General features: G+C 51.2%; 1 protein-coding gene across 2 annotated transcripts in view; it reads left to right on the top strand.

Moving 5' to 3' along the window:
- COL5A3 (collagen type V alpha 3 chain) overlaps positions 1–23315 on the top strand; it is a 38573-nt gene extending 15258 nt beyond the window's left edge. Inside the window, exons 28-67 of one of the 2 annotated variants that reach the window (XM_007460642.1) lie at positions 1853–1897; positions 2005–2058; positions 2188–2295; positions 2722–2775; positions 5029–5082; positions 6017–6061; positions 6231–6284; positions 6406–6450; positions 6855–6908; positions 7004–7057; positions 7187–7240; positions 7371–7478; positions 7655–7744; positions 7979–8032; positions 8895–9002; positions 9113–9220; positions 9308–9361; positions 9998–10051; positions 10699–10806; positions 10883–10936; positions 11128–11181; positions 11292–11345; positions 11458–11511; positions 12042–12149; positions 12817–12870; positions 13054–13107; positions 13501–13554; positions 13712–13765; positions 13965–14072; positions 14244–14297; positions 14828–14881; positions 15064–15171; positions 15463–15516; positions 15597–15632; positions 16061–16114; positions 16684–16891; positions 16972–17084; positions 18822–18890; positions 21988–22227; positions 22318–23315. In XM_007460642.1, coding sequence (XP_007460704.1) covers positions 1853–1897; positions 2005–2058; positions 2188–2295; positions 2722–2775; positions 5029–5082; positions 6017–6061; positions 6231–6284; positions 6406–6450; positions 6855–6908; positions 7004–7057; positions 7187–7240; positions 7371–7478; positions 7655–7744; positions 7979–8032; positions 8895–9002; positions 9113–9220; positions 9308–9361; positions 9998–10051; positions 10699–10806; positions 10883–10936; positions 11128–11181; positions 11292–11345; positions 11458–11511; positions 12042–12149; positions 12817–12870; positions 13054–13107; positions 13501–13554; positions 13712–13765; positions 13965–14072; positions 14244–14297; positions 14828–14881; positions 15064–15171; positions 15463–15516; positions 15597–15632; positions 16061–16114; positions 16684–16891; positions 16972–17084; positions 18822–18890; positions 21988–22227; positions 22318–22464 — 3090 coding nt within the window. In that variant the 3' untranslated portion in view covers positions 22465–23315. The remainder of the gene's footprint in view (positions 1–1852; positions 1898–2004; positions 2059–2187; positions 2296–2721; positions 2776–5028; positions 5083–6016; positions 6062–6230; positions 6285–6405; positions 6451–6854; positions 6909–7003; positions 7058–7186; positions 7241–7370; positions 7479–7654; positions 7745–7978; positions 8033–8894; positions 9003–9112; positions 9221–9307; positions 9362–9997; positions 10052–10698; positions 10807–10882; positions 10937–11127; positions 11182–11291; positions 11346–11457; positions 11512–12041; positions 12150–12816; positions 12871–13053; positions 13108–13500; positions 13555–13711; positions 13766–13964; positions 14073–14243; positions 14298–14827; positions 14882–15063; positions 15172–15462; positions 15517–15596; positions 15633–16060; positions 16115–16683; positions 16892–16971; positions 17085–18821; positions 18891–21987; positions 22228–22317) is intronic. The other variant, XM_007460641.1, reaches the window with a different exon arrangement.
- The last annotated feature ends 4581 nt before the right edge of the window (positions 23316–27896 follow it).

Here is a 27896-nt window from a genome sequence, read left to right as displayed (position 1 = left end):
TTTTTTTTTTTTTTTTTTTTTTTTTGGCCGTGCTGCGCGACTTGTGGGACCTTAGTTCCCCGACCAGGCATCAGAGCCAGGCCCTGGGCAGTGAAAGTGTGGAGCCCTAACCACTGCACTGCCAGGGAATTCCCTGCAGATAGGGTTGATTCATCAGCATTGACCTCTGGAAGCCCGCTCTATCAGAAACTTCTGTGTGTGTGATGAGAGGAATCAGTCTGCCAGGCAAGGTGTGGTAGAAGTGACAATATATAGCTACTTTGGAGCTGAAAAGCCAAAGGGTCACAGTACAGCATGGTTGTCACCTTGTAGTTGAGAACAGTTAAACCCGTTGGAGGCTGAACCCATTTCACTGTAAGCACACACATCACATCCAGGTCCAGGTCAGCACACTGTAATCAAGCAGAGGGTTGTTTTAAAGCTCAAGCCCAGAGCCATACAACCTGCAAGCTCAGAAATGCTAAGACAAGCTGAGAGCTGTACTGAATAGAGATTCACTGTTGACCAAGTGCAGGGACATTGGAATTCACATCTATATGGTAGCTGAGTCCAGTTACATTGTAGCCAAGTACCAGTATCCATTACCTGTAGTATAAAAACAGAGTTTGATGGTAGCCAAGAGCTGGCTCCTCCTTTTTTTGCATTATAGACAAGCTTAGTTACACTATAACCAAGGAGGTGGTTATATTGTAGCTGGCCACACAATACTGTGGGTGTCCAAACTCAGAGTTCCATTGTAGCCAGGCATGGTTTTCTATATACAGTTGAAGGCTATGTTGTTGCTGAGTCTAGTTACATGGTAGCCATGGCCAGAGAACAACTGTAGCCAAGCTCAGTTACACTGTGGTCAATGAACTGCCCTGTGGCTAGAGACAGTCATGCTATTGTCAAAACACACAGTTAGGGCTTCCCTGGTGGCGCAGTGGTTGAGAGTCCGCCTGCCGATGTGGGGGACACGAGTTCGTGCCCCGGTCCGGGAGGATCCCACATGCCCCAGAGCGGCTGGGCCCGTGAGCCATGGATGCTGAGCATGGGCATCCGGAGCCTGTGCTCCACAACGGGAGAGGCCACAACGGTGAGAGGCCCGCGTACCGCAAAAAAACAAAAAAACAAAAACAGAAAAACAAAAAAAACCCCAGACAGTTATATTGTATCCAAGTATAATTTTGTTGTAGTCACTGAGTTCGGTTAATATCGTGTCTCCCTGTGGCTGGAAACAGTCATGCTATTGTGAAAACACAGTTGTATTGTATCCAAGTACAATTTCATTTTAGTGGCTGAGCTCAGTTACACTGTAGCCAAGTGCAGCTTTTCTTGTGGCCCAAGCCCAGGATTTGGCTTGAGCAGCATCTGGGCTTGCACTGAGCAGTCTTGCTGTAGCCAAGCACAGACTCCCCTTGTTGCCAGGCACAGAGTTGCATTGTAGCCAGCGCAATGGGAAACATTCCTTTGCCTTTAGAATGCAGCCGGGGCCTGGAATGCTCATCCTCTTTCTCCTGCCAGAAGGAACTGTGGACACAGTGTCCCCGGGAGATGGGAATCAATTACTTGGAAATTTGGCCTTCCCTGCACTCCCCCACACAGATGACCTTGGGAGGCTGCCAGCGGGAAGGGGCGGGGGAGAGGCAGCCTCTTGCACACCATACTAGCAGACTTTGGGGAAAGATAATTTCCTCTGGGGCTGACCCTCACCCCACTTCCTCCAGTCTGACATCTGCTTGGGACTCTCCTGGCTGTTTCAGGGCAGGGGACTGAGTCTGGGGCCCGAGTCTGGGGCCCGAGTCTGGGGCCCGAGTCTGGGGCCCTTCTTAAGTGGGGGGAGGGAGGACCTGAGAGCTTTTATATTTTTCAGGGTACCTCTGGCAACCGGGGCCTCCAGGGGGAGAAAGGAGAGAAGGTGAGAAGGGAGGGAATTCCTTGAGGGGGGAGCCCTAATAATGGGGCTCTGGCTGTGTCCCTTCCCTGAAGCCCTGACATCTGATCTCTGTACTATCTCCCACCCAGGGAGAGGTTGGCTTCCCAGGTTTCAAGGGTGACGTGGGGCTCAAAGGCGATTGGGTAAGATGACCTCCAGAGGAGGGGTCTGGTGGATCTGGGGGACTTGGGAGAGAGAGGGAGGGGGTGAACTGGGGCAAAGACAGGAGTGACAAAGGGACTGATGTCAGGGCTTCTCCTTTTCTATTCCAGGGGCAACCCGGACCCCCAGGTCCTCGGGGAGAGGATGGTCCTGAAGGGCTGAAGGGGCAGGTGGGGCTTGCTGGTGAGGAGGGGCCCCCAGGCTCAGCTGGGGAGAAGGTGAGTGGACCTGGTCACCCCCTCCAGTCTATACCCCAGCTTCTAGCCTGCAGGCAAGGTGTTCCCTGGCCCTTTGCCTTCTGTCCTCTGCTCTTTTGTCTCCAGCTTCAGGAGGCTCTCGGCTCCTTCAATTCCCCAGCTCAGCATTCCAGAGCAATTCCATGCACTTTATCTTATTTTTATCCCCACAACCACCACAGGCAACAGACATTTTTACCCCCATTTTACAGACAAGGAAACTGAGATTTGGAATGGTTGAATGAGTTGCCCAAGGACATGCCCCTAGCAGGCAGGGGCCAGGACCTGAACCCATGTTTCCCTGAATCCCCCGCTCCTACCCCTGCAACCATGCCCCAGCCTTCCTGCCCCTCCCCCACTTACCTCCAAGTTGCAGGCTCTGACCTTTGTCCCGTAATCTCTCTGCAGGGCAAGCTTGGGGTGCCGGGTCTCCCAGGTTACCCAGGACGTCCAGGCCCTAAGGTCAGAAGCTAGCAGGAGGGTGGTGGGCAAGGGCAGGGTTCAGAGACTGATTAACATCTGGGGGATCCAGGCTGTGGTCTGAGGGTGTGAGCTGTCCACCCCATGGGGTATTGAAAGTGTAAGGTGTGGGCTTTGGCATCAGACAAACTTAGGCTCAAATACCCAGCCTTATCTGCTAAGTGACCTGGAGTAAGTCACACCTTACCTGCTAAATGATCTGGAACAAGTCTGTTGAACCCATTTTCTCAGTTACCAGTAGTATCTACCTCATCAGTTTGGTTATGATAAAACTGATGATTTTGGTGATAATAAAACTGTAGGATCCTTCTTATGTGGTATGATTGAGGTTGGTTCAAACAAGTCAGTAAGGGGGAGAATCATAAAAAATGCATATCTTACATATCTTGAATTAATTATAACTTAGAATGTACTTATGTAAAACTGTACATTTGGCTGCCAATGTTTTGATGAGTGAGGCTATTAGTAAGACATGTCTCTCTGCCTAAACCACAGCCATATTACATGACTGGTGATTTATAGTTTTTTGTTACATAAAGTGAAGCAGAAAAGCAAAGACACTTGGGAAGAAATCTGAGTACAGAATCCTTCTTGAGTTCCACACTTTTGGTATCTCGATCTAGCAGTCATCTTGCCCATGCCTAATTTGACAGTGTTTTTTTCTTAGTGACTTCCCTTTACATTGAGTCTTTCCCATTTAACCTAGATTCTACAGATATCTTTCTTTTCCCTTTCTACATTTCATCAGTTTTTGTAAGGTTTCATTAAGTCACATGACCCCAGTAGCAAGGGCAACTGACATAAATAGGTTTGGGATTAACTCAAGGTATCAAAACTAAGAGCAGAACTCAGTCTGTTGACACAGAAATTCATGGGAGTTAGAACGAAGCCTCCTAGCCAAGACTGATCAGTGCGTCTTGGGCAACAAGCAATGAATACTTTACAGGAGGCCTGATATGTTGGCTTCGTTGAGGTCAGTGTCTTATTCAGCTTGGGTTGCTAGAATAAAAATACCTTAGACTGGGTGATTTAAACACAGAAATTTGTTCTGGAGGCCAGAAGTCTGAGATCAGAGTGCCAGCACGGTTGGATTCTGGTGAGGGCTTTTCTCCTGGTTTGTAGATGAACATTTTCTGTCTTTGTCCTCACATAGGGGAGAGGGAGAAGGAGAGGGAGAAGGAGAGAGAGAGAGAGAGAGAGAGAGAGAAATCTAGTCTCCTCTTCTTCTTATAAAGACACTAATCCCATTCACGAGGGCCCCACTCTCATGACCTACTTACTTCCCAAAGGCCCAACCTCCAAATATCACACTAGGGACTGAGGCTTCAGCATATGAATTTTGGGAGGACACAAACATTCAGTCCATAGCACTTACTAATAATCAGCATGAATAACAAAGACAGCTAATATTTCTTGAGCACATACTATGTGCCAAGTACCTTTAAAAAAAAAAACAAACCCACTTTCTATATATATCCCATTTAATCCTAACGAAAACCTTGTAAAGGAGGTATTGTTGGTATCCCCAGGCTACAAAGGAGACTGATGCTCAGAGGGGTCAATCCATTTGTCCAGGGCCACACAGCCAATTTAGTGATGGATCTAGGATTCAAAACACAGTGAGGGGTGAGAGGGGATATCAGAGCATATGATGTTTTCCCTCAGGTCAAGGGACGATGGGCAGGAAAGCAAGTACTGGAGGCAGTTAATTAACAAGTATTGAGTAAGCCACCACCATGTGCCAGGCAGTAGGGAATAAGACCAGAGCATTATGTCCTAGTCATTGAATAAGTAAACAGATGAGCAAGGTCATTTCAATACAAATATTATAGGGGAAACAAAATAGGACGTGATAAACAGAGCATGACTTAAGGATGTGGTGGTCAGGATGATGGCGGAAGGCTTCTCTAAGGAGGTGATGTCTGAATGAGATTTAAATGATGAGGAGTAGCTGGCTTTGTGGGGATCTGAGAGAAGAGAATTTTAGGCAAAGGCAGCCAGTGCAAAGGTCCTGAGGCAGGAATGTACTGGTATCTGAGTAGCATTAAAGAGGCCAGTGTGGCTGGAATGCAGTGAGCAAGGAAGGGGCTGCTCATTGGGGCTGGAGGGGCCAAAGAACTTTCTGGAATCATTGGCCTGGAAATGCCTGAAAAAGATGGGGTGGCTGAATAGGGTGAGGGGCTAACGTCACCCACTCCTCACACCCATGTCTTTTCTCTCATTCTCTTTACTCAGGGATCTATTGGTTTTCCCGGGCCCCTGGCACCGTTAGGAGAAAAAGGGAAGAGGGTGAGTCACACTCCAGGGGTCAGTGGAGAGGGAAGGGCTGGCACGAGAGAAAGACAGTGTATGGCTGTGCGTGATAGCACGTGGGGCCCTAGGTGGCTGTGTCTATGCCTGGAAGCACTTGTGTGCACACATATTGCCATGTGCAATGCAGGGCACATGTAGGTGATCCCACCTGGTATTACAGCACATGTGCCTGCGTGTCTGTGTATGCATGTGGATCCCATGTGCCTTTCAGTGCAGATTAGATGGGGTCTGGGTGCTGCAGCCTAGGGGCCTGTGACTGGGTGAACGAGGGCACCAGCTGCACGTACATTGCGTGACTATGGGCATACATGTGTGAGGGGGTATGTCGAAGTGTGTGAAAGAATAGGGAGATACACATATGTGTGTGTTTCTGCACACCTGGGGGATTGTGTATACATGCATGCGTTGTTTCGCTATGTGTGCACTGTAGCTGTGCAAATGGACATTGTGTATATGCACATGAGGGTTTGTATACTGCTGTGTTTATCAGGACCGTGTCCTCACATGAATCCATGCACATACGTGTTTACACTGGATAGATACATGTGCAAGGGACATATTACATGACAGGCTCCGAGTGTCATCTCGAAGCTGCGGTCACCCCTTGCATGCTGCGATGGCATGCAGTCATGTGTGCATACCATGCAGCTGTGATAAATAGGTGTCTGTGTGAGCAAATGTGCTTCTCTGTGTGGACCTGTAGGTGTAATCATAATATAATTGGGTGCCTATGATCTTTGCGTAGTTGCATGTGTAAACTGTACTTATGCGTGCGTGTGAGTGAAAGGCTTGCAAATGAATGTAGGGCAGACATCTTTCCAGGTCTCTGACTGGGTGCATTTGTGTGTTTGTGTCCTGTATTTGCACCATCACCCTCTTCTGCTTCCCCCTCATCTAATTTACATTCCAGGGGAAGGCTGGGCAGCCAGGCCTGGAAGGAGAGCGGGGACCACCAGTAAGAAAATGGGGGCAGGGCTGGAAGGAGGGGCTGCGAGAGGAGATGTGGGTGGGAAGAGGGTTTGGATTACTTCAGGTAGTCATGGTGGGGGGACCCAGAGGACTCATCCTCATCTCCTAGGCTCCCCCACCCTCTCACTTCCAATGTTTGCTTCTTTTCTATTCAGGGCTCCCGTGGAGAGAGGGGCCAACCAGGTGCCACAGGGCAACCAGGCCCCAAGGTATGGGGTGGGTGGGCGGTCAGGCCCCCCAAGCAGGCCCTCTGCCCCAGGCTCACCAAGTCCCACCCAATACCTCCTCGTTGTTTGTTCTGCAGCCTGAGTCTCATTCATTCTCTCCTAGGGTGATGTGGGCCAGGACGGAGCCCCTGGGTTCCCTGGAGAAAAGGTGAGTGAGTGAGTGAGTGTGTGTGTGTGTGTGTGTGTGTGTGTGTGATTCTGGGTAGGAGACAAGCCCAGAAGGTGGGGAGACATTATAGTGCAGAATGGCGAAAAAGCACAGCCTCTGAAATCAGAGAGCTGTGAGTTCAAGTCTTAGCTCTGCCATTCACCTGCGGTGTGACCTTGGGTGAGTCACTTAACGTCTCTGTGCCTCAGTTTCCAACTCTATCAAATGGGAATAACCACAGTCCCCATCCCAAAGGGCTGCGGTGGTGAATGAAATGACTTCCTGTGCATAGAATGCTTGACCCCATGCCTGGCCTGCAGGAAGCACCCAACATACTGTTGTCATTATGTGGGACTCAGGGGCAGGCGGGAAGGATGAGTGAATGATTTCTGCTTCCATTTCAGGGCCTCCCAGGTCTGCAAGGCCCTCCTGGGTTCTCTGGACCAAGGGGTCCCCCTGTAAGTGAGCTCACCCTGCTGGGGGGGGAAGGGGGAACCAGGCAGTGGGGGGACTCCATGTTTGTGCCTCAACTCTCTCCCACCTTGTCCCTCAGGGCCCCCAAGGGAAAGACGGGCCACCTGGGCACCCTGGACCTAGAGGAGAATTGGTGAGAAACCCTTTGACCTCCGACCCATGACCCCATTAGGCTTTCCATTTCTTCCCCTCCATGACACCTCCTTTTGTTTGTTTGTTTTTGTTTTTTTTCATGACACCTCCTTTTAATGTTTCTCCTCAGGGCTTCCAAGGTCAGACAGGCCCACCTGGACCAGCTGGTGTCGTGGGTCCTCAGGTCAGAGTGGACCCCACAGGTCTCCCTCGTTTTGCACCAGTTCGGGGGTATTTGGGGGGGCGGGAGGTGATCTCAGGCAGACCCCCACCCCAGGCCACCTCCATTCAAGATGAGCCTTCTTCCTCTCCAGGGAAAGACGGGAGAAGCAGGGCCTCTGGGTGAGAGGGGGCCCCCAGGCCCCCCTGGATCTCCTGGTGAACAAGGTCTTCCGGGCCTGGAAGGCAGAGAGGGGGCCAAGGTGAGACCCTGCCGCGCGGGAGATCTCATCAAGTGACCCCAAAGGTCCCTCAACGTCCCCACGGCACCTCCAGGCTCAGGATCAACCCCGTGGGGCAGGGGCCCAGACTCACAGATTGAGGGGAGACGCCCTCATTCTTCTCTGGAGTCTGACCTCCCTCTTCTGCACTCCTCCAGGGGGACCTGGGACCACTGGGACCCTTTGGGAAGGAAGGGCCACCTGGACGCAGGGGCTTCCCTGGTCCCCAAGGAGCCCCCGGGGACCCAGTGAGTATCGTTTGGAGCCCCTCCTGAATGTGCCTGGCTGGGCTGTGAAGCAGAGGAGGAAAGGGGGGCCCAGGGGAGGGGCAAAAGTGATAGTAACATAATGGCTGCAGGAGGGACAGATCCCTGAACCTCAGTGGCCGGGAAGCGGGTGGGGAACTCTGAGCCCCCCAGAGTGAGGACAGGACCCGGGGGCACCTCTGGGAGTCTCTCAGCTGTGAATCATCTCCTCCTCAGGGACCTACTGGTTTGAAGGGTGACAAGGGCCCCCCCGGCCCCGTCGGGGCTAACGTAAGTGTAAACCTGTCTGCTGTGTGGCGGGCAGGGTGCAGGGGTCTCAGGGTTTCTGGGAAGCTGGGTATTTTCCTCATCAAGTCTGCTATTTGGGGAGCCAAACAGGTCGGGGTCACGGCCAACTCTGCCGCTCCCTGGCTGGGCAGTCGTGTCACTGCGCAAGCCTCAGTTTCCTTGTCTGTAAAATAGTCCCATCTCCTAGATGATTGTAAATCTCAACGAGATGATCCATTGGGCACATACTTACCTGCGTGTCAGACATCAGCGTTTAAAAACCTTTCTCCTGGAGTTTACTACGATCTAGCCAGGGAGATAAGGGATCAGCCGCGATGAATGCCACAAGGCAAAATAGCTAGCGCAGAGTAAGGGGCAGAAGGGGAGAGCCGTTGAAACAGGCAGGCCAGGGAAGGCCTCCTGAGAAGGTGACATTTGAGCTGAGACCTGAAGGCGGTGAGGGAGGAGCCATGTGGGTGTCTCGGGGGAAGAGTGTGCCAGGCAGAGGGAACGGCATGTGCAAAGTCCTGAGGCTGGAGGAAGCAGTGAGCAGGGCTGTGTGGCTGGAGGGGAGTGAGCCTAGGGTGAGTGGGAGGGGATGAGAGCATAGTGGTGCAGGACCTTGTAGCCTGCCAGGAAAACCTTTTTTTCAACAAGTGGGGTGGGAGCCCCAGAGGGATGTGGGCAGGGAGGGGAGGCACATGCGCTGACTCAGGTGTTCACAGTGCCCTCTGGCTGCTGCCTGGGGGAATAGATTGGATGTGCTGGTAACCACCTAACTCAGGGCCTGACTGCTTGAAAACCCTCCAATAAATGAGAATTACCACTACTGCTATTATCCCTGACCCTTCACCCCTGTTTTCAGGGCTCCCCTGGGGAGCGCGGCCCTGTAGGCCCAGCAGGGGGCATTGGGCTTCCTGGCCAAAGTGGAGGCCAAGGCCCTGTTGGCCCTGCAGGCGAGAAGGGGTCCCCGGTAAGTGCCTGCCCCCCATCCCCCAGGCATCCCCCAGACCCAGCCCTCTACATATCAGGAGCTCATTTCTGCCCTGGCCCTGACATACTCCTTTCCACTCCGCCCATCAGGGTGAACGCGGCCCCCCTGGTCCCACTGGCAAAGATGGGATCCCAGGGCCCCTGGGGCTTCCTGGATCCCCTGGAGCTGTGGGGCCTTCTGGCGAGGAAGGGGACAAGGTGAGAGTGTTCATGGAAGGGGAGGGGCTGGGGGGAGGATGGGGGTAGAGGGAGGCATGATCCTCCCTCATCCTCTTTCCTCTGCAGGGTGAAGTGGGAGCCCCGGGTCACAAGGGCAGCAAAGGCGACAAGGGGGATGCGGTGAGTGGGGGGCCCCAGTGAGGGGGATGGTCCTTGGGGAGGGGAGAGGGATGTGGAGGATGGCTGGGGGGAGGCCACGGAGCTTCCTGCCTTCATGAGACCCAACTTGACACCTGCAAGTAACAGAAGCCACTCAAGCTACCTGGAATAAAGGGGCTAACTGCACCCCCAGCTTCCCTCCGGAAATTCGGCCGCAGCGCCCAGCATCAGGGAGCCAGCTCAGTCCCTGGGACTTTTGGGCAAACGTCCTGATGGGCCAAACTTAGGATTACATACTCTGTCTGGTCCCATGAGTTGGTAGCTAGGAAGACAGGGTTGGGGGAGGGAAATGCAGCTTCTTGGTGGAGGGAGTGGACAGGGGTGCAGTGATTGACATCTCTAGTGTTTCCACCCCCCCCCAATCTTGAACCTGAGGGGTTTGGGGTTTTTTTTTGCGGTACGCGGGCCTCTCACTGTTGCGGCCTCTCCCGTTGCGGAGCACAGGCTCCAGACGCGCGGGCCCAGCCGCTCCGTGGCACGTGGGATCCTCCCAGACCGGGGCTCGAACCCGTGTCCCCTGCATCGGCAGGCGGACTCTCAACCACTGCGCCACCAGGGAAGCCCCTGAAGGGTTTTTTACTCTGTTCCCTTCTCCAGGGCCCACCTGGACCAACAGGGATACGGGGTCTTGTGGGACACCCAGGCTCCCCGGTGAGTGATCCCAGTTTTGTGGCCATCCCCTGGATCCCCAGTGGGAAGGGACAGTGTTCTCCATGGTGACTCAGGCCCAAACTCAGCCCTGACACTGACCTACTCCTCCATGCCAACACTCAATATGAGCTCACCCCAGAATCTGACTCAGTCCTGACCTCAACCCCTGAACCCCATCACAGCCCTAATCTCAACACTGCTTGTGACCTTAACCTCAATCCCGACTCAGACCTGACCTTCACATCCAACATTAGCCGAACCTGACCCAGTCTTACCCTTAACCCCAGTCCTGACCCACCCTCCAATGCAGACCCCAAACCTGGGCTCAAACTCTGATTCTACCTTGGCCCTAACCTCAAACCCTACCGTACATCTCAACCCCATCTGGACCTTCCCCTCACCACCTTAACTGACCTCAGCTTGACCCTGAGTCACCACCCAATGCAAAGATTTTAGAAAAACTTTGACTCAACCTTTGACTTCATTGCTAATCTCTGACGCTTAACCTGCATCCCCAACTCCAAACCCAGTCCTGACCCTCTCCAAACTGAATCCCAACCCTGAGCCTCAATCCTGTCTTTGACCTTGAGCCTCTCTCCAACCCCTGACACAGACCCTAACTGTGCTTTGCCCTGTCCTCCCCCCAGGGGGCAGATGGGGCTCAGGGACACCAGGGACCTCCAGGCCTCTTTGGGCAGAAAGGAGATGATGGAGTGAGAGGCTTCATGGGGGTGATTGGCCCCCCTGGCCTGCAGGTAGGTGTCTGAGTTTGGGGGTACAGCCTCTGGTCCTTCCCACTTTGTGCCCCAATTTTGCTTCTTTGTTCCACAGGGGATGCCAGGCCCTCCTGGAGAAAAGGGGGAAGTTGGAGATGTAGGGTCCATGGTATGGGCAATGGGGGAAAACGGGGTGGTGGTGGTAGGGCAGGGGTGGCCATTAAACCAATTTGGGGGGGTCACAGGTCACATTGTCACTTTAAGGATCATGTGGTTCACCAGCATCAAGGGTGGTGTTTGTGATTAGTGGAGTTTTGAAAGACCGTGGGGTCACTGGATGCTCTTCTGACTGTCCCACAGGGTCCCCATGGAGCTCCAGGCCCTCGGGGTCCCCAGGGACCCAGCAGATCAGAGGTGAGGACTCTGGGGGAGGGCAGGATGCCTCAGAGGTGAGGACATAGCTTTCCCAAGAAGGGGCTGCTGGGATCGCACAGTCCCAGCTGTACCCCTTGCTGTCTCTCCAGGGTCCTCCAGGGCTGCCTGGGGGAGTTGGTCAGCCTGGAGCAGTGGGTGAGAAGGTGAGAGAGAGAGAGAACAGGAGTCTGCCTGGGGTGGGGAGGCACAACCAGTCCTGCCTGGGGGTGGCTGCCAGGATGGGAACTCTCCTGACCTTCACTTTGCCTCCTGCAGGGTGAGCCAGGGGAGCCTGGAGACCCGGGACCCCCAGGAATCCCAGGCATCCCTGTGAGTGATTTTGTCCAGTGTCCCTGTACCCATCTCAGGGAATCCCTGACCCCTGGGCATCTAGGGCCACCATGACCTCTGCAGCCCTAGGTCACCCACTGACCCAGGACCTACAGGCATCCCCCGTTATCTTGATGACAGAGCCCTGAAAGGTATCAGGGTTGCTACACAAAGTTCTCTAGGTTGTATACCGCACAAGGGTGTAGGGCTGAGAAGGCAGGTGGGGCTCAGATCTAAACCACAAGCCCTGGCTTGGGGATGAGTTGCCCAGAGGGGATCCCTTTTCTGATTCACTCCAGGGTGGCACATGGGCTAGCCCAAATTTGCCCATGACCTCTGGGCAACTGGACCATCCTGATCCCTGACTCCTATAAATCCTAGATTCCTCTGACCTCTGACCCTTGGGCAGCCTAGGCTACTCTGACCCCTAACCCCAGGAAAGCCCCAGGCCACCCAGATTTCTGAGTCCAGGTATGCTAACCCTTGACCTCTGGAGAGTCCAGGCGCCTCTGAACTCTGTTTCTGCAAAGGGGCCCAAGGGAGAAATTGGTGAAAAGGGGGATGCAGGCCCATCTGGGGCAGCTGGACCCCCGGGCAAGAAAGGCCCCCCCGGAGAGGATGGAGCAAAAGGGAACGTGGTGAGTCCTGGGGGACATGGAGGGAGAGACTTGGGGAGGAGCACATGTGTCACCTTGAACCTGCTCCCCAACTTCCAGCCGGGGGGTTCCCATCCTCCAGTATGCTGATTCCACAAGCAACCCGGAACATGGCTGAGTAAATGAATGATTGAATGAAAGAATGAATCAATATAAAAATGGAGTGGTTATATGTCATTGCAATAGGGGAAACTTGATTCCACACTGAGTTGTTCTAACAATGCTGGAAAGGTCAAGGTTGAGACTCATGCTGGGTCAGAGTTGGCTGATGAAGGATTTGCCATCAGGGCAGAGGTGGAGCCCCTCCCACCATGGCGATGGGGCTCGGGGTTGGGATGGAGGACAGCAAGGAGCTTCGGAGTCTGAGGGACCTTGATTTGAATCTCACCACCCCACCACTTGCCGAGTCCTTTCTCTGAGGTCAGTTCTATCTGTGAGGCCCAAGCCTAGAGAATGCAGTGAGATGATGCATGGAACATACTTAGCTCACATTAAGCACGAGAATGTTCCTGCTACCAGGGCTGGGATTTTGTGTTTTGTTCACCAGTGTATCCCAGCAACCGGAACTGTGCCTGGGCACAGTTAAATGAATGAATGAATGAATGCTCCATCATTCAGAGATATAATTATCCATCATTCTGTGTTCCAGGGCCCCACAGGGCTCCCAGGAGACCTAGGCCCCCCCGGAGACCCTGGGGTTTTGGTGAGTGTGACCCCTCCTTACTCGAAAGCCCAGCATATTCCCTATTCTGTTCCCATCTCCACAACGCCCCCACAGACCTGGGCAAGGTCGATGGAGAAAATAACCTTCATTTTCCTCCAAACCTCACCCCTAAATTCTCAGGTACCCCCATGACCCCTTCTGACTTTGTTCCTCCCACCACAGGGTCAAGACGGCCCCCCAGGGGAGAAGGGAGACCCTGGAGATGTAGGGGGACTGGTGAGTAGGGGAACGGAGGGCGTGGTGCATGAAGAGGGGGGTCAGGGCTGGAGGGTGGGTGAATTGGGGGGTCAGGAGAGTGGGTTAATGAGGTACCCAGGGCCCTTGTAGATGCACGTGCTTTGCCTCTCTGGGTCCTCCCATGAATGTGAGTAGCTTGAGGGTAGAGGCGGGGGCTGGCTGGTGCTGGGTGATATGTGGGGAAGGCTGTCTTCGCATCACAGGCATCCTGATGGGGACATATGTATACGTATAACTGATTCACTTTGTTATAAAGCAGAAACTAACACACCATTGTAAAGCAATTCTACTCCAATAAAGATGTTTTAAAAAAAAAAAAAAAGGCATCCTGAAACTGTCATCCTCAACTACCCTTCTGATTATAATCTCCAGGGTCCACCTGGTGCTTCTGGGGAACCCGGTCCCTCTGGGCCCCCTGGCAAAAGGGTGAGTGATGAGTACGCCACCACCACCTCCTGGCTTCCCTGGCTCCAACTTCGTTCCATTCACTCTCACAGCCCCCCGCTCCCCCCTACAAACCCCCCACTCATCCCCAGAGCACCCACTCACCTCACAGCCCCCCACTCACACTTTCTCCCCTAAGGGTCCTTCTGGTCGCACGGGTCGAGAAGGCAGAGAAGGGGAGAAAGGTACCAAGGTGAGTGCCCCCTGCCAAGGGGTGGGGGGGCCTTATCCTGACCCGTCAGCCAACAGTTGGGCCATCAGAATGGGGAGAGGCCTGGGACACCACAGGTGCTCCAGTTCTGCCCCCCCGCCCACTGGTTCTTGGCTGGCGGGTCGGGAGGCAGCCACCCCCTGACTCTCTCTGCCCCCTCCCTTGCCCCTGTCCTTTTCAGGGGGAACCAGGTCCTGATGGGCCCCCAGGGAGGACAGGCCCAGTGGGGACTCGAGGGCCCCCTGGGCATGTCGGGCCTGAGGGTCTTCGAGGGATCCCCGGCCCTGTGGTGAGTGGGGTGGGAACAGGGACAGGGCGGGGGGTGGGGATCCTGCTTTCCTTATGTGCTCCCATCTTATAATTTCTCACCATAGTTAGAAGGAGCTGACCCTGGTGGGCAGTGGGACATCCACATTGTGTTCTGGCAGAGTTCAGCCCCCCATGTTCTGCTTTGCCCTAGGGTGAACCAGGCCTGCTGGGACCTCCTGGACAGTTGGGTCCTCCTGGCCCCCTGGTAAGAGGCTTCTTTGTCCCTAAGGTCCCAGCCCTGGGAACCACACTGGGCATCCAGTGAGCATCTAGTGACCATGGATGCTGACGCTGCAGACTGACCACTCATTGACTATCCATCTGATGGTCAACCCTGACCATCTATACTAACCATCTCTTCTGATCACTCCTCTCAATGGTCTACACTGACCATCCACACTGACCCTTCGTCTTGATGGTCTACACTGACTATCCACACTGACCCTCTATCTTGATGGTCTACATTGACCAAACAGACCACCTATCTTAATAGCCTACACTGACCATCAACACTGATGTTGACCACTGACCATCCAAGTTGGCCATCCTCCAACAAACCCCTTCATTCATCTCTCATCATCCCTCCTCTTTCTTGACCATCATCCGCATGACCACTTCCCTGGTAATTCCATTTGAAACCTGGGTAATTTCCCATTTGACCATCCCCCAATCACTCACATGGACCTTGAGGCTTCCTGTTTGAGACTCACCAGCTGACCCTAACTCTCCTTCCAGGGGCCCTCTGGCCTCCCAGGGCTGAAGGGAGATGCTGGCCTCAAGGGGGAAAAGGTAAGGATGCCTCCTTCCATTATTCTCCCCCCCCACTTAACCCCCCCTCCTCCACCCTTACCTCCCTCTGTAGCCAGAGGGCTAGGAGATTGGAGTCTCTACTACTCCAAGGCTCTAGGAGAAAAATCTCCCAATCCCCCGTCCACACTTCTATCCCCACGTGTGCCTCTTTTATCCTCCAGGGCCACATCGGATTAATTGGTCTCATTGGCCCCCCTGGGGAGGCTGGTGAGAAAGGGGATCAGGGTTTGCCAGGAGTGCAAGGCCCCCCTGGCCTCCAGGGAGAACCTGTGAGTGTGTGTCCTGCCTCGAGTGGGAAGATTGTGTTCAGAGGGTGGTGGGAAGGCAGAAGTGGGGCTTGTTTGGAGACTGTGGGTATGGGGATTTGTGGGAAGCCTGGGTCTAGAATGATAGGGGTTGTGTCTGGAGGAAATGGGGGACTCTCTCTGGGGACTTGAAGGTTGAAGTCTGCATCTGGGGTTTGGGGTCTTCTTTGGAGGGAACTGGAAGTCTGTCTGGGGGATGTGTCTGGACCATAGGGATGCACCCTGTCAATGATGACTCTGATGTCCTTTCTCCAGGGTTCCCCTGGTCCCGTCGGCTCTCTGGGCCACCCTGGACCCGGAGGTGTGGTGGTGAGTATGAGGGATTTGTGGGGTGGGGTCACCTTGCTGGGCCAGCCAGGACTCTGGCTCTCCCTGTCTCTACCCCACAGGGTCCTCCAGGACAGAAAGGCTCAAAGGGGTCCCTGGTGAGTACTCACTGTTCCCTTGGGCTCCCACATCCCAGCTTCCCAGCCCCCTTCACTGCGCCAGAACCCTCAGGGCCTTTGCATTCATTCATTTATTTATTCAGTCAGTCAGGCATTCAACACCTACCATTGTATTTTATCAAATCTAAGATGCCGTCCATCGTAAGATGAGCCATTATTTTATAAACTGCTATGGAAGAAAACAGTTCTACCAAGTAAACTATGACTTGTCACAGATGTTAAGATGATGATTTCAGAGATGTTCACATATAGAAAGAAAATGTGCAGTTTATGCTTGGTGCTGAAAATTGCACGTCCTTACCCCCAGTGCTGTGTGTGTGTGTGTGTGTGTGTGTGTGTGTGTGTGTGTGTTGGCAGGCAGCGGTCTCCATAGGCAGAGTTCACACCCAAATGACTTCTCCCTACAGGGATCCCAAGGTCCCCGCGGAGACACCGGACCCCCAGGACCCCCCGGCCCCCAGGTGAGTTACCCAGGGACTATGTTGGAGTGTGTCCCCCTTGGGTCCCTCAGTGCCCAGAACTGGGCAGAGCACCAGGTGTTCAGGGGGTGCAGGTGGGGTGGGAAGTGGCCCCAAAAGCTGAAGGAGGATCTGGGCTGTGTGTAGGGTGCTGGGGGGGACATCCACGGGGGCTCTGACCGTATCTCGTATGTCCATCTCTCCTGGCCTTTCTCTGTCTCTGTCTCAAACACTTGTTTCACTATTTTCTCTTTGTGTCTCTCTTCCGGGGGCACCCTCTCTCTCTGTCTGTCTGTCTCTCTCTCCTTTGCCTGACTTTGTGGTTCTGACTCTTTATCCTCTCTCCACTTCGGCCTCTCTCCATCTCTGAGCCCTTCTGTCTCTCTCCTTCCCGTGTCTCTGTTTCTGACTGTCTATCTGCCCTTGTCCCTGTCTCTGTCTCGCCCTCCCCTTTCTCCTCTCCCCGCACCCCTGTGTCTTTCTGCCCCCCACGCCTTTCATTTCTGCCCCTCTCTCTCCCTGTCTCTTCCTCCTGCGTCTCTGACCTCTCCGCCATCCCCACCTCCGTCCAGGGTCCACCTGCAGAGCTGCACGGGCTGCGCCGGCACCGGCGCTCGGTCCCGGGCCCGGGAGTCCCGGAGGGCGGCCTGGAGGAGGTGCTGGCCTCGATCACGTCGCTGAGCTTCGAGCTGGAGCAGCTGCGACGCCCTCGGGGCACGGCTGAGAACCCGGGCCTCGTGTGCAGCGAGTTGCACCGCAACCACCCGCATTTGCCCGACGGTGAGGTTCCGTCCCTCCCCCGGTGGGCGGGGAGCCTTGGGGTCCGCCCGGCTCATCTGTCCTACCTGGCTCTGCGGCAGGGGAATACTGGATTGACCCCAATCAGGGCTGCGCGCGGGATGCGCTCAGGGTTTTCTGCAACTTCACGGCGGGAGGAGAGACCTGCCTTTACCCAGACAAGAAGTTTGAGACCGTGAGTACCTCTGGGGGTGAAGTGGGAGGTGGTGGTGGAATGAGGGACCAGACTCTGGAAACCATTTCATTCATACCCTGTCCACACACACACACCAGGCGTTGACTGGGACTTTATTTTTCCTTCAACTAACATCTATTGAGCACCTACTGTATGCCAACTCCTTGAAATGCTGGGGTTACAGCAGAGAATCCAAAAAAAAAAAAAAAAAACTGCTTTGCTTTTATGGAGCTCATTTTCTATGGGGAAAGACAGATAAGAAAATCTAGTAAAGAAATCAATAATGATGGAGAACCTTGAAATAGCAGGTATGTGTGCCAGCCCTAAGCGCCTGGCTGCATTAACAACCACCGATGTGGCCATTCTGTTATCATCCCTAAAATAGGTGACCAACAAGAACCTACTGTGTAGCACAGGGAACTATACTATGTAGCACAGGGAAAGAATCTGAAAAAAATAGATATGTATGTGCGTATAACTGAATCACTTTTCTGTAACCTGAAACTAACACAACATTGTAAATCATCTCTTCTTCAATTAAAAAAATAAAATTCTGTTATCATCCCCCAGACAGGGAAACTGAGGCACAGAGCGGGACAAGATTACCCACGACAGTCTGCCTCTTGTCCCAGCCCTTAACCACGCTCTATTGTGCCTCCTAACCTGCTGTCTTATAGGCCCCATGGGCTCACTGCCCTCCACCTGGTTCCCCAGAAATCCTGGGGTTCTCCATCAGGGAGCTCTGAGCCTAACAGCCTCTGACACCAAGCACCAGGCTTAGCTATAGAGGGCAGTGGGTGAGCAGTGAGCTTCTGGACCCTGGACTGCTCAGACTGGAATCCAGATGTCACCTCAGTTTTTTCATCTGTAAAGTGGGGTTCAAGAAAGTATCTACCTCATAGGGTGGTTGTGCCATTGGGGCACCAATGAACATATCAGGGGACACTGATTGAACACTGACTACGTGCGTCGCTGTGTTAATTCCTCTATTGCAGGTAAAACACGTTGTAAGCACAGGGCCTGCGAAAGTGCCCAATAATGTCCTTCTTATTTATTCTTATTTTTTACTGGTCAGAGCCCTGGTTTAGTGGGAACTCAGATACCCCAGTGGATGCAAATTTAGACGAGCTCACCCCCACCCAGTTTATGGAGGCTTGAGGGCAGGGCTTGATCTCTAAACAGTTGCTGACACCTGAGGCCTGGTCTTTCACCACCTCATCTTCCTTCTGCCCATAGAGAGGCTGGGGCGGGGAATGAGGAACATTCTTGGTTTGGGTTCCCCAGACACAGACCCTGAGATGAGGGTTTGACAAGGGCAAGTCATTTATTTAGGAGGTGATCCCAGGAGGGGGAAGTGAGAGGGGCCAGGGGAGGCAGCCAATAAGGGGTGCGCTGTTAAAACATCACCGCTGGACACCCAAGGCTCAGTTCCACTGGGGACTTCCAGGAGACAGTGTAGGGTAGGCTCCTGGGAGCTGTCCCCCACCTCGGGGAGAGGGAGCCGGGGCATTTATCCACCAGCTCTCGTCAATCATCGGTGGAGGCTGCCTCAGAAGGTGGGAACACGCAGCCTCTTGGGTCTGTCCTGTGCACCAGCCAAGTCCAGTCCAACAGTCAGAGAACAGACTGAGAGTCCCTGATATTTACAGTCAGTAGCTTTTGTTGTGGGGAGATAAATGCAGAAAGGACATGGTGGCCCCCTGGGGCACCTGCTACACCGTCCCCTCCATCCCCCAGGTGAAACTGGCCTCCTGGTCCAGAGAAAAGCTGGGAAGCTGGTATAGCACATTCCGTCGAGGGGAGAAGGTGAGTTGCCCTGGAGGCCAAGGTGGGGATGGTATAAAAATCGGTGGGAACCAGCATGGGAATCGGAGGAGGTGAGATGAACAGGATAGACTCACTTCGCCTTCTTGATGATCACAGCATCAGACGTAGGATAGGGCAAAGCACAGGTCACGGTGGCGATCCAGAGGCAGTGCTGGAAGGACCTGAAGGCTTCCTGGTAGAAGTCACAGCTCAGCTGAGGTCTAAGGAATAAGTTGGGTTGCAAGTTTGGGAGGACAAGGAATAGTGTCCCAGGCAGATGGAACAGGATATACGAAGGCCCAGAGTCAAGAGAGGGCCTGGTAAATTTAAAGAAAAGGTGACTTGCTGTGCTCTAGAGAATGTGAGGGGGAATGTGGTAGGAGAGTCTGGGGAGGTGGGTGTGAGCTAGGCCCACTTCCTCAGAAAGATCTATGAGCAGTAGGGAGCCATGGAATGTTTTTAAGTGAGGGAGGCACCGAGATTAAATCTCTGTGATAGAAAAGTGCCTCTGAGCTGGTGGTGGTGGTGATGGGGAAATTGGAGGCTGGGAGCCCCAGAAGACTGATGTGTTGGTCCAAGAGAGCAAGGAAGGGACCAGGCTGGAGCTGGTGCTATGGGGATGGAGAGGAGGGCATGGCTTAGAACAACCTCTAAGAGGGGAAGTCAGTGCGACCTAGTAATTGATGAGATAACAAATCAATAGGACCTAGTAACTGATGAGATGGCACGTGAATAGGACCTATCAATAGTAATTGATGAGGTGAGTAATTGATGAGATGCAGGGGAGGGAAGAGATAGGAATGACACCCAGGTTCCTGGTTTGAGGGACTGATGTCTAGTGAAGTTCTGAGATATGTAAATGGCAAGAAGGTCAGGTTTACGAGATAGAGTGGAATCTTGGGTTCATTTGGGATTTGTTTATGTAGCATATATGTGTATGCTAAACATTGGGAACATAGCAGCAAAGAAAAGTTCCTAACTTCATGAAGGTGATATTCTGCTGGGAATATGACCAAGGAAGCAGACACAAAATAACCAAGGAAACAAAGCTATAATATAATGTCAGGGGGTATCTTGGTTTGGGTTCCCCTGAAACAGACCCTGAGGCAAAGACTCAATTGCAAGGGGTTTATCTGGGACGTGATTCCAGAAAACATCAGTTGTGGAACATGAAAGGGTACAGGGAAGAGAAGGAAGCCAGGACGCGTTACCAAGCCAGTTATCTCAAGTTAATAATATATTTTATGTAACCCAATATATCCCAAATATTGTCATATCAGTATAAAAATTATTGAGGCATTTTAAACTTTTCCCCTCTGAGGTCTTCAGAGTCTGTGCATATTTTATATTTATAGCACATCGTAATTTGGACACTAACTTTCCATGGAAGTACTTAGATTGCATAAAACCTGCAGTTGAAAAAGTAGATTCACATCCTCAAGCTGTTCCAAACCTCAGTTTTCTGCTAAATGGATTGAAGCTCAGTTATTAGTTATAAATTAACGTTACAAGTTTTAAATTAAATAATTAAACAAAAAATTTAAATTTAAATGGATGGACCTAGAGATTAGCATACTAAGTGTAGTAGGTCAGACAGAGAAAGACAAATATATGATATCACTTACATGTGGAATCTAAAAAAAATGATACAAATGAACTTATTTACAAAACAGAAATAGACTCGCAGACATAGAAAACAAACTTACAGTTACCGAAGGGGAAAGGGGAGGGAAGGATAAATTAGGAGTTTGAGATTAACAGATACATACTGCTATACATAAAATAGATGACCAATGAGGACCTACTGTATAGCACAGGGAACTATATATTCAATATCTTGTAATAACCTATAATGGAAAAGAATCTGAAAAATAATATATATATATGAGTATATGTGTGTATATATATATATATATATACACACGCACACACACACAAATAACTAAAACTTTTCACTGTAAATCTGAAAATAACACGACATCATAAATCAACTATACCTCAATTTTTTTTTTTTTTTAAAGAAAGTCATTGTGTTTAATGCTATGGAGCAATAATATGTCTAAGAATCAGACACCTGGAATGTTTGGTCTCATTCTAAGAATATACAGATCATTAGAAATTAGCCCACAACTTTATCTTAATAGGATTTTGTCTTGTTGAAACATCTGAATTTCAAAGGTTAAAAGAACAATTAAGCTTTTTTTCTACGTCAGGAAACAATAAAATGATACAACCATCATGGTATATGCACAAAAGAAATTTCCCTCTTTTTTATGGGAGAGTCTGCCTTATAGTTTTTAGCCTCATCAGGTTGACACATTACAAAGTCACTACTGTTGACAAAAACATTTTAGGATCTACGATCTAAGTAGGGAGTCTAACTAACTAGTGATGATATCTCCTAGAGATCTTTTTGGGAACTTGGGTAGACCAGTCTCCTCATTTTAACTGTCATGAAATAACTGGAGATGCTGAAAGAACTCAGGTGCCCAAGAATGTGAACCTTGTTCACAACTGGAGTAGAAATATGTAAACCTTTCACCAACATTTCCAGGGAAGTTGGATATAGGAAAAGAAAATGACATTTATGGCAGACTGCTGGTTATTCTCTAATATTCAGTTTCCATTTTTTCTGTAGTAGTCTGGCTCCTAATTTTCATCTGGGCTTTCCGGACGCGCAGGCTCAGCGGCCATGGCTCACGGGCCCAGCCGCTCCGCGGCATGTGGGATCCTCTCAGACCGGGGCACGAACCCGGGTCCCCCGCATCGGCAGGCGGACTCTCAACCACTGCGCCACCAGGGAAGCCCCAATACTTCAATTTTTAAAAAATGAGTGCCAACAGAAAAAAATTAAAATTTAAATAAAGTTTTGAAAACTTTCTCGGTCTCACCGGCTGCATTTCAAGGGCTCAGTAGCCACACGTGCCTAGGGGCTTGCAAGAGAAGCATGCACGGCCGGATGGCTGGTGGGGCTGATAAAGATGAGGACATGGCAGGGCGGGCAGGTCTGCAGTGGGTGGAGATCCTGGGAGGTGGGTACCTCAGAAAGAGTAGAGGCGAATGGAGCACCCTCACCTCTTCTTTGTCCCACCTCCAGTTCTCCTACGTGGATGCTGATGGGGCCCCGGTGAGTGTGGTACAGTTGACCTTCCTGAAGTTGCTGAGTGCCACAGCCCGCCAGAGCTTCACATATTCCTGCCAGAACTCGGCCGCCTGGCTGGACGAAGCTGCAGGAGACCATGGCCGCTCTGTCAGTTTCCTTGGGACCAACGGGGAGGAGCTGTCCTTCAACCAGACGGCAGCAACCACCATCACTGTCCCCTATGATGGCTGCAGGGTAAGGGAGGGGTGACGGGCTGGCCAGAGCAGGGCAGGAGGCTGTGGCTGCCCTGCCCCTGACTCAGCATCCGTGTCTTCCCACCGTCAGCTCCGGAAGGGACAGACGAAGACCCTCTTCCAGTTCAGCTCTTCCCCAGTGGGATTTCTGCCCTTATGGGACATGGCGTCCGCTGACTTTGGCCAGATGAACCAGAAGTTTGGGTTTGAACTGGGCCCCGTCTGCTTTAGCAGCTGAGAGCTTCAGGGGTGGGAGGGAAAATGAGGGAACCCCAGATGGGGCACATTTGGTGCTGAGGCTTTGAAGCCATCACATTTATCGTCTCCTGGGACTGTGGAGCCAGGGGAGAGTCTGCTCATCACGGTCAAACACTATTCCTTCTCCATTCCGGGGGTCTGGAGGCTGGACTCCCCTGGCCCATGAGTCCCGTTTCCCTGCACTTCACCCCGGCTGGCATAACTGTAGTCTGGCTCTGTCTGCCTTTCATGCTCACCCGATGCTCAACTCCCTCCCCCGACCCCCATGCAATGAACTTCTAACTCAGAGCTGATGAATGCCCCCCATGCCTGCCTCCCACCCCTCAGTCAGTGCTCTCAACACCCTTTGGTGCTACCTTCCGCATAGTTAAGCACTGGATGTCTCCTGATCCCAGGCTGGGACCCCTTCACTCATTCCTATTTTCAGGTGGGTTCACAGTGAACGGACTGAGGTCAGACGACAGAGGGAAGTGGGACTTGCCTAGGCTGAGCTGTGTGTTCCTTCTGCTGCCTCAGCCCCACTAGCTCTGAATACTGCTTCCCCCCATATCTCCCCAAATGCACCTTGCCATGCCAGATGGTTTGGGGGCCAAGATGGTGGGGGTGTAAATCAGGATCCTAATGGTGCTGCCCTATTTATACCGGGGTCTGTATTAAAAGGGAAAACCCCCTCTGTTGTATATTTAATCTGCTTCTTCCTTAGGGAGGCCTGGGATATGATGAGAGAGATTCTAGCGTGATCCCGAAGTCCGCCCCCCGCCCCCCCCCCGCGCCCCAGGCCATAGGGCATAATTGGCATCTCAAGTCTGAGAATAAACCAGTGAACTGTGTCCCTGTCTGCCTTTCATCTGACGCTGGCCATATCTCTCTAAGGGTCAGGCTCTTGTCTCACCCAAGGAATCTGCCACCACTTGTCTTAATAATTGAGTCTTTTGGTAGACGTAGCTTTGGGGGTCGGGGAACCTAATTATAATGGGATTCACTGGAAGTGATGGGCCTGTTTATTAACTTAGGCTGCTAGAGGAAAAGTTGAAAAAATAGCCAGATCTCTAAGAGAGCAGATCTTAAGTGTTCTCAGGACAAAAAGAAATGGTAAATATGTGACGTGAGGGAGGTGTTAGCTAATGCTATGGTGGTAATCTTTTTGCCATATATAAGTGTATCAAATCAACATGTTATGTACCCTTTAAACATCCACTGTGTTATATGTCTATTAGATCTCAATAAAGCTGGGAAAAATTGTGAACCTATCAGGAAGACATTTAACTTTAAAAAAGAAAATAGCCAGATCTCTATGTTGACCTTGATTGGTCTTGGAATCACTGCCTGAGCTGAGGGGATGTATCAGGAGGTGACATGGAATGTGGTTTTGGTTTGAGATAAAATGACTCGGGGTCAAAGGTTTGGGTGGCAGGTCAAGGGAGTGAGTTGGGGGTGAAGAGAATTGAATTATGAGTTGACCCTTGTGGTGAGTTGGAGGTTAGGGGTTAAGGGTAGGGTAGATTACATTGAAGTGGGTTGAAGATAAGTTGAGTTGGAGGGTGGTTTGAAGTGTGGTGAATCAGTTTGGGGATCCGTTGAATTGGGGGTTGGAATGATGAGTGGATTGCATTAAGGGTTTGGCATTGGATATTGGGTTGAATTGAATTAGGGTTGATTTAAGAAGTAGAATGAACTGAGTAGAGGTAAGTAGGGGTTACTATGAATATGGGGTAGGGATTGCCAGTGTGGTAAGTTAAGATGTGATCAGTTGAGAGTTGGGTTTGGGGTGACTTGAATTTGGGGTGAGGTGTTGGGTTGAAGGTTTTAAAAAACAGATTTATTGAGATATAATTCACATACCATATAATTCACCCACTTAAAGTGTATAATTAAATGGTTTCTAGGGTATTCACAGACTTGTGCAACCATAACCACAATCAATTTGGAACATTTTCATCACCTCAGAAAGAAATCCCATATCCATGAGCAGTCACCCATCATTTCCTCCAAACCTCTCGGTGGTAGGAAACCACTAATCTTTCTGTCTCTGTGGATTTGCCTGTTCTCCACATTTCATATAAATGGAATCATACGATATGTGGTCCTTTATGTCTGGCTTCTTTCATTTAGCATAATAATGTCACAGCTCATGTTGCAGAATGCATCAGAACTTCATTCCTTGTTATTGTTGAATAATAATTTACTGCATTTTGCTTATCCATTCAGCACTTGATAGACATTGTTGAGTTAGGAGTGATGGAGGGCTGGTGTGAGTTAAGTTGGATCAGGTGGGATTGTGTGGGTAGAGGTAGCAGGTTGGAGTGAATTGCCTCCCTCAAACCCAGGGCTTGGGACTTCCCTGGTGGCGCAGTGGTTAAGAATCCACCTGACAATGCAGGAGACATGGGTTTGAGCCCTGGTCCCGGAAGATCCCACATGCCGTGGAGCAACTGAGCCCGTGTGCCACAACTACTGAGCCTGCACTCTGGAGTCCGCGAGCCACAACTACTGAAGCCCGCAAGCCACAACTACTGAAGCCCACACGCCTAGAGCCCGTGCTCTGCAACAAGAGAAGCCACCGCAATGAAAAGCCCGTGCACCACAATGAAGAGCAGCCCCCGCTCGCCGCAACTAGAGAAAGCCCATGCGCAGCAACAAAGACCCAATGTAGCCAAAAATAAATAAATAAATTTATTTTAAAAAATCCCCAAACCAGAGCTTACTCTGCTATTCCTGCCAGCAGCCTTCTAAGGCCACCTGAATACTTGCTCTGGATTCCTTTATTCATTCCATAAATGTTACTAAGAGTGCTAACTCTATGAAGAATATTGCTGCCCAGAGGTTAATCAATGAGTTCATCCCTTTATTTGTTTATTCATTTGTTTAGCTCTATTGAGTGTGTACTCAGCACTAGGCATTGCTCCAGATGCTGGGGATAGAAGAAAGATGCCGTATCTGCCCCTCAGGATCTTACTCCTGAGAAAAACAGATTATACACAAATCTCTATGTAATGTGACTTCAGGTAGTATTAATTGTTGTGAAGGAAAATCAAACAAGTTACATGGAGAATGATGGAGTCGGGGGCTTATTTGAAATAGGTTGGTCAGAAGAGGAGGAGCTGGTGTTTTAGCAGAGACCTGAAGGATGTGAGGGAAGAACCAAGTGGAGTCTTTTTTTTTTTTTTTTTTGCGGTACGCGGGCCTCTCACTGTTGTGGCCTCTCCCGTTGCGGAGCACAGTCTCCGGACGCGCAGGCTCAGCGGCCATGGCTCACGGGCCTAGCCCCTTTGCAGCATGTGGGATCTTCCCGGACCGGGGCACGAACCCGCATACCCTGCATCGGCAGGCGGACTCTCAACCACTGCACCACCAGGGAAGCCCTAAGTGGAGTCTTTTTTTTGGCAGAGGGGCTTGAGGGATCTCCGTTCCCTGACCAGGGACTGAACCCAGGCCACAGCACACAGCAGTGAAAGCTCAGAATCCTAACCATTAGGCCACCAGGGAACTCCCCATATAGAGTCTTGAAGTATCCGACACACAATGAAGAACCCAGAAACCCTCAAATACCAGTGAGGGCTCTTGAGGGGGTGGTGTTATTCCTGGTCATCTCTTCTCAAGATGTGTTGCTTTTGCTGATTTCTTCACCCTGGGTTGACATCTATCAACCCAAATGTAGACCTGAGCCTTCCTTCCTTTTAGTTCCTCTCTCAAACATCTTTAACTCAAGAAAGCATGTGGTGGAAAAAAAAAAAAAAAAAAAAAAAAAAGAATGCATATGGTAACACCAGTGCTGTGCGCTATTTTTCTCCTCCTGGGCACACGTGATTGAGATCACATCTCCCAGCTTCCCTTGCAGTTATGTTGGGGACACGTGACTGGGTCTTGGCCAGTGGGATATGAGTAGCCATAAAACCTCCCGCATAGCCCTCCTTGCTCTTTCTCTCTATTCCATGAAGACCTTGGAGATCACGTGTGTAAGATGAGCATGTCATACATGGAACTAGTAAGGGGCCTGCTTCCATGAGTTACTGCAGTTGACCCTTGAACAATGCTGGGGTTAGGGGAGCCAAGCCCCACACAGTCAAAAATCTGCACATAACTTTACAGTCAGCCCTCTGTATCCGTGGTTACAAATCTGTGGGTTCAACCAACCCCGGATCATGTAGTAATGTACATATTTATTGAAAAAATCCACAAAGAAATGGACTTGCACAGTTCAAGCCCATGTTGTTCAAGGGTCAACTGGACTTGGAAGAACACTGCCAAGACCTTCGTTAAACATGACTAAGAAATAACTTGATTGTTTTAAGCCCTTGAGAGTTTAAAGAATTGCTTGTTACAGCAGCTGTCATTAATTATCCTGACTAATACAGTGAACAAATCCAACTTTTACTGAAGGCCAGCATGTAAGCATGTGTGCGAACCAGGATGTCTAATTGCAGGAAAATCAACATGTTAAAATTTACTATTGAATATCCTTATCCTCAAAAGTGCCCACCACTGTGAAATTGTCACTGGAGGTGTGCTCTTCCCAAGTCCAGGTTTCCTACCATTCTGCTGTCCTCTCCCATCCTTCCCTCCCTGACACCTCTTCTTGCCTACCCTCTTCACTCCCTTACTCTAAGCCTTTCTGCTCTTTTTTTTTTTTTTTTAATTTTTGGCCAAGCTGCATGGCTTGTGGGATCTTAGTTCCCCGACCAGGGATCGAACCCAGACGCCCTGCAGTGGAAGCTCAGAGTCCTAACCACTGGACCGCCAGGGAAGTCCCAAAGGCTTTCTGCTCCTAGATCAAATTTATCTCACTTTCTTATGAAGAACCATCCCCTCAACCCTTCTTACAGACCCTGGCTTCACACCCACATGATCCATGATTAGTTTAACTGATTGTCTGCATGCCAGACACCGTTCATCGAATGTTTTCCCAAATGAATTTATTTATTCCTCATCACAACCTTTGAGGAAGATTCTGTCACTACCCTCATTTTGCAGATAAGGAAGCTGAGAAACAGAGAGGTAGAGAGAGAGTGACTTGCCCAGAGTCTAGAGCTGAAGATTTTGCTAAACAAAAAAGCCATCTTCTCCCTAAAGGGAATTATTTCCATCGTAATTTAAAAAATTACATCCAATAACAGCCCAGGGTTTGAATGCAGGTCAGCTGGCATGCCCTTTTGCAACTCCAATCCCACGCTGGTACAGGTGTTTTGGAGGGGAGGAACAATTAATAGTGTAATGAGGAGGCTTCCCAGGTGGCGCAGTGGTTGAGAGTCTGCCTGCCGATGCAGGGGACACGGGTTCGTGCCCGGGTCTGGGAGGATCCCACATGCCGCGGAGTGGCTGGGCCCATGAGCCATGGCCGCTGGGCCTGCGCGTCCGGAGCCTGTGCTCAGCAACGGGAGAGGCCACGACAGTGAGAGGCCCGCGTACCGCCAA

This window comes from Lipotes vexillifer, unplaced genomic scaffold, assembly GCF_000442215.2.
Source record: "Lipotes vexillifer unplaced genomic scaffold, Lipotes_vexillifer_v1.1 scaffold1011, whole genome shotgun sequence".
NCBI classification, from domain to species: Eukaryota; Metazoa; Chordata; class Mammalia; order Artiodactyla; family Lipotidae; genus Lipotes; species Lipotes vexillifer.
This window is presented reverse-complemented; position numbering and strand designations above follow the sequence as displayed.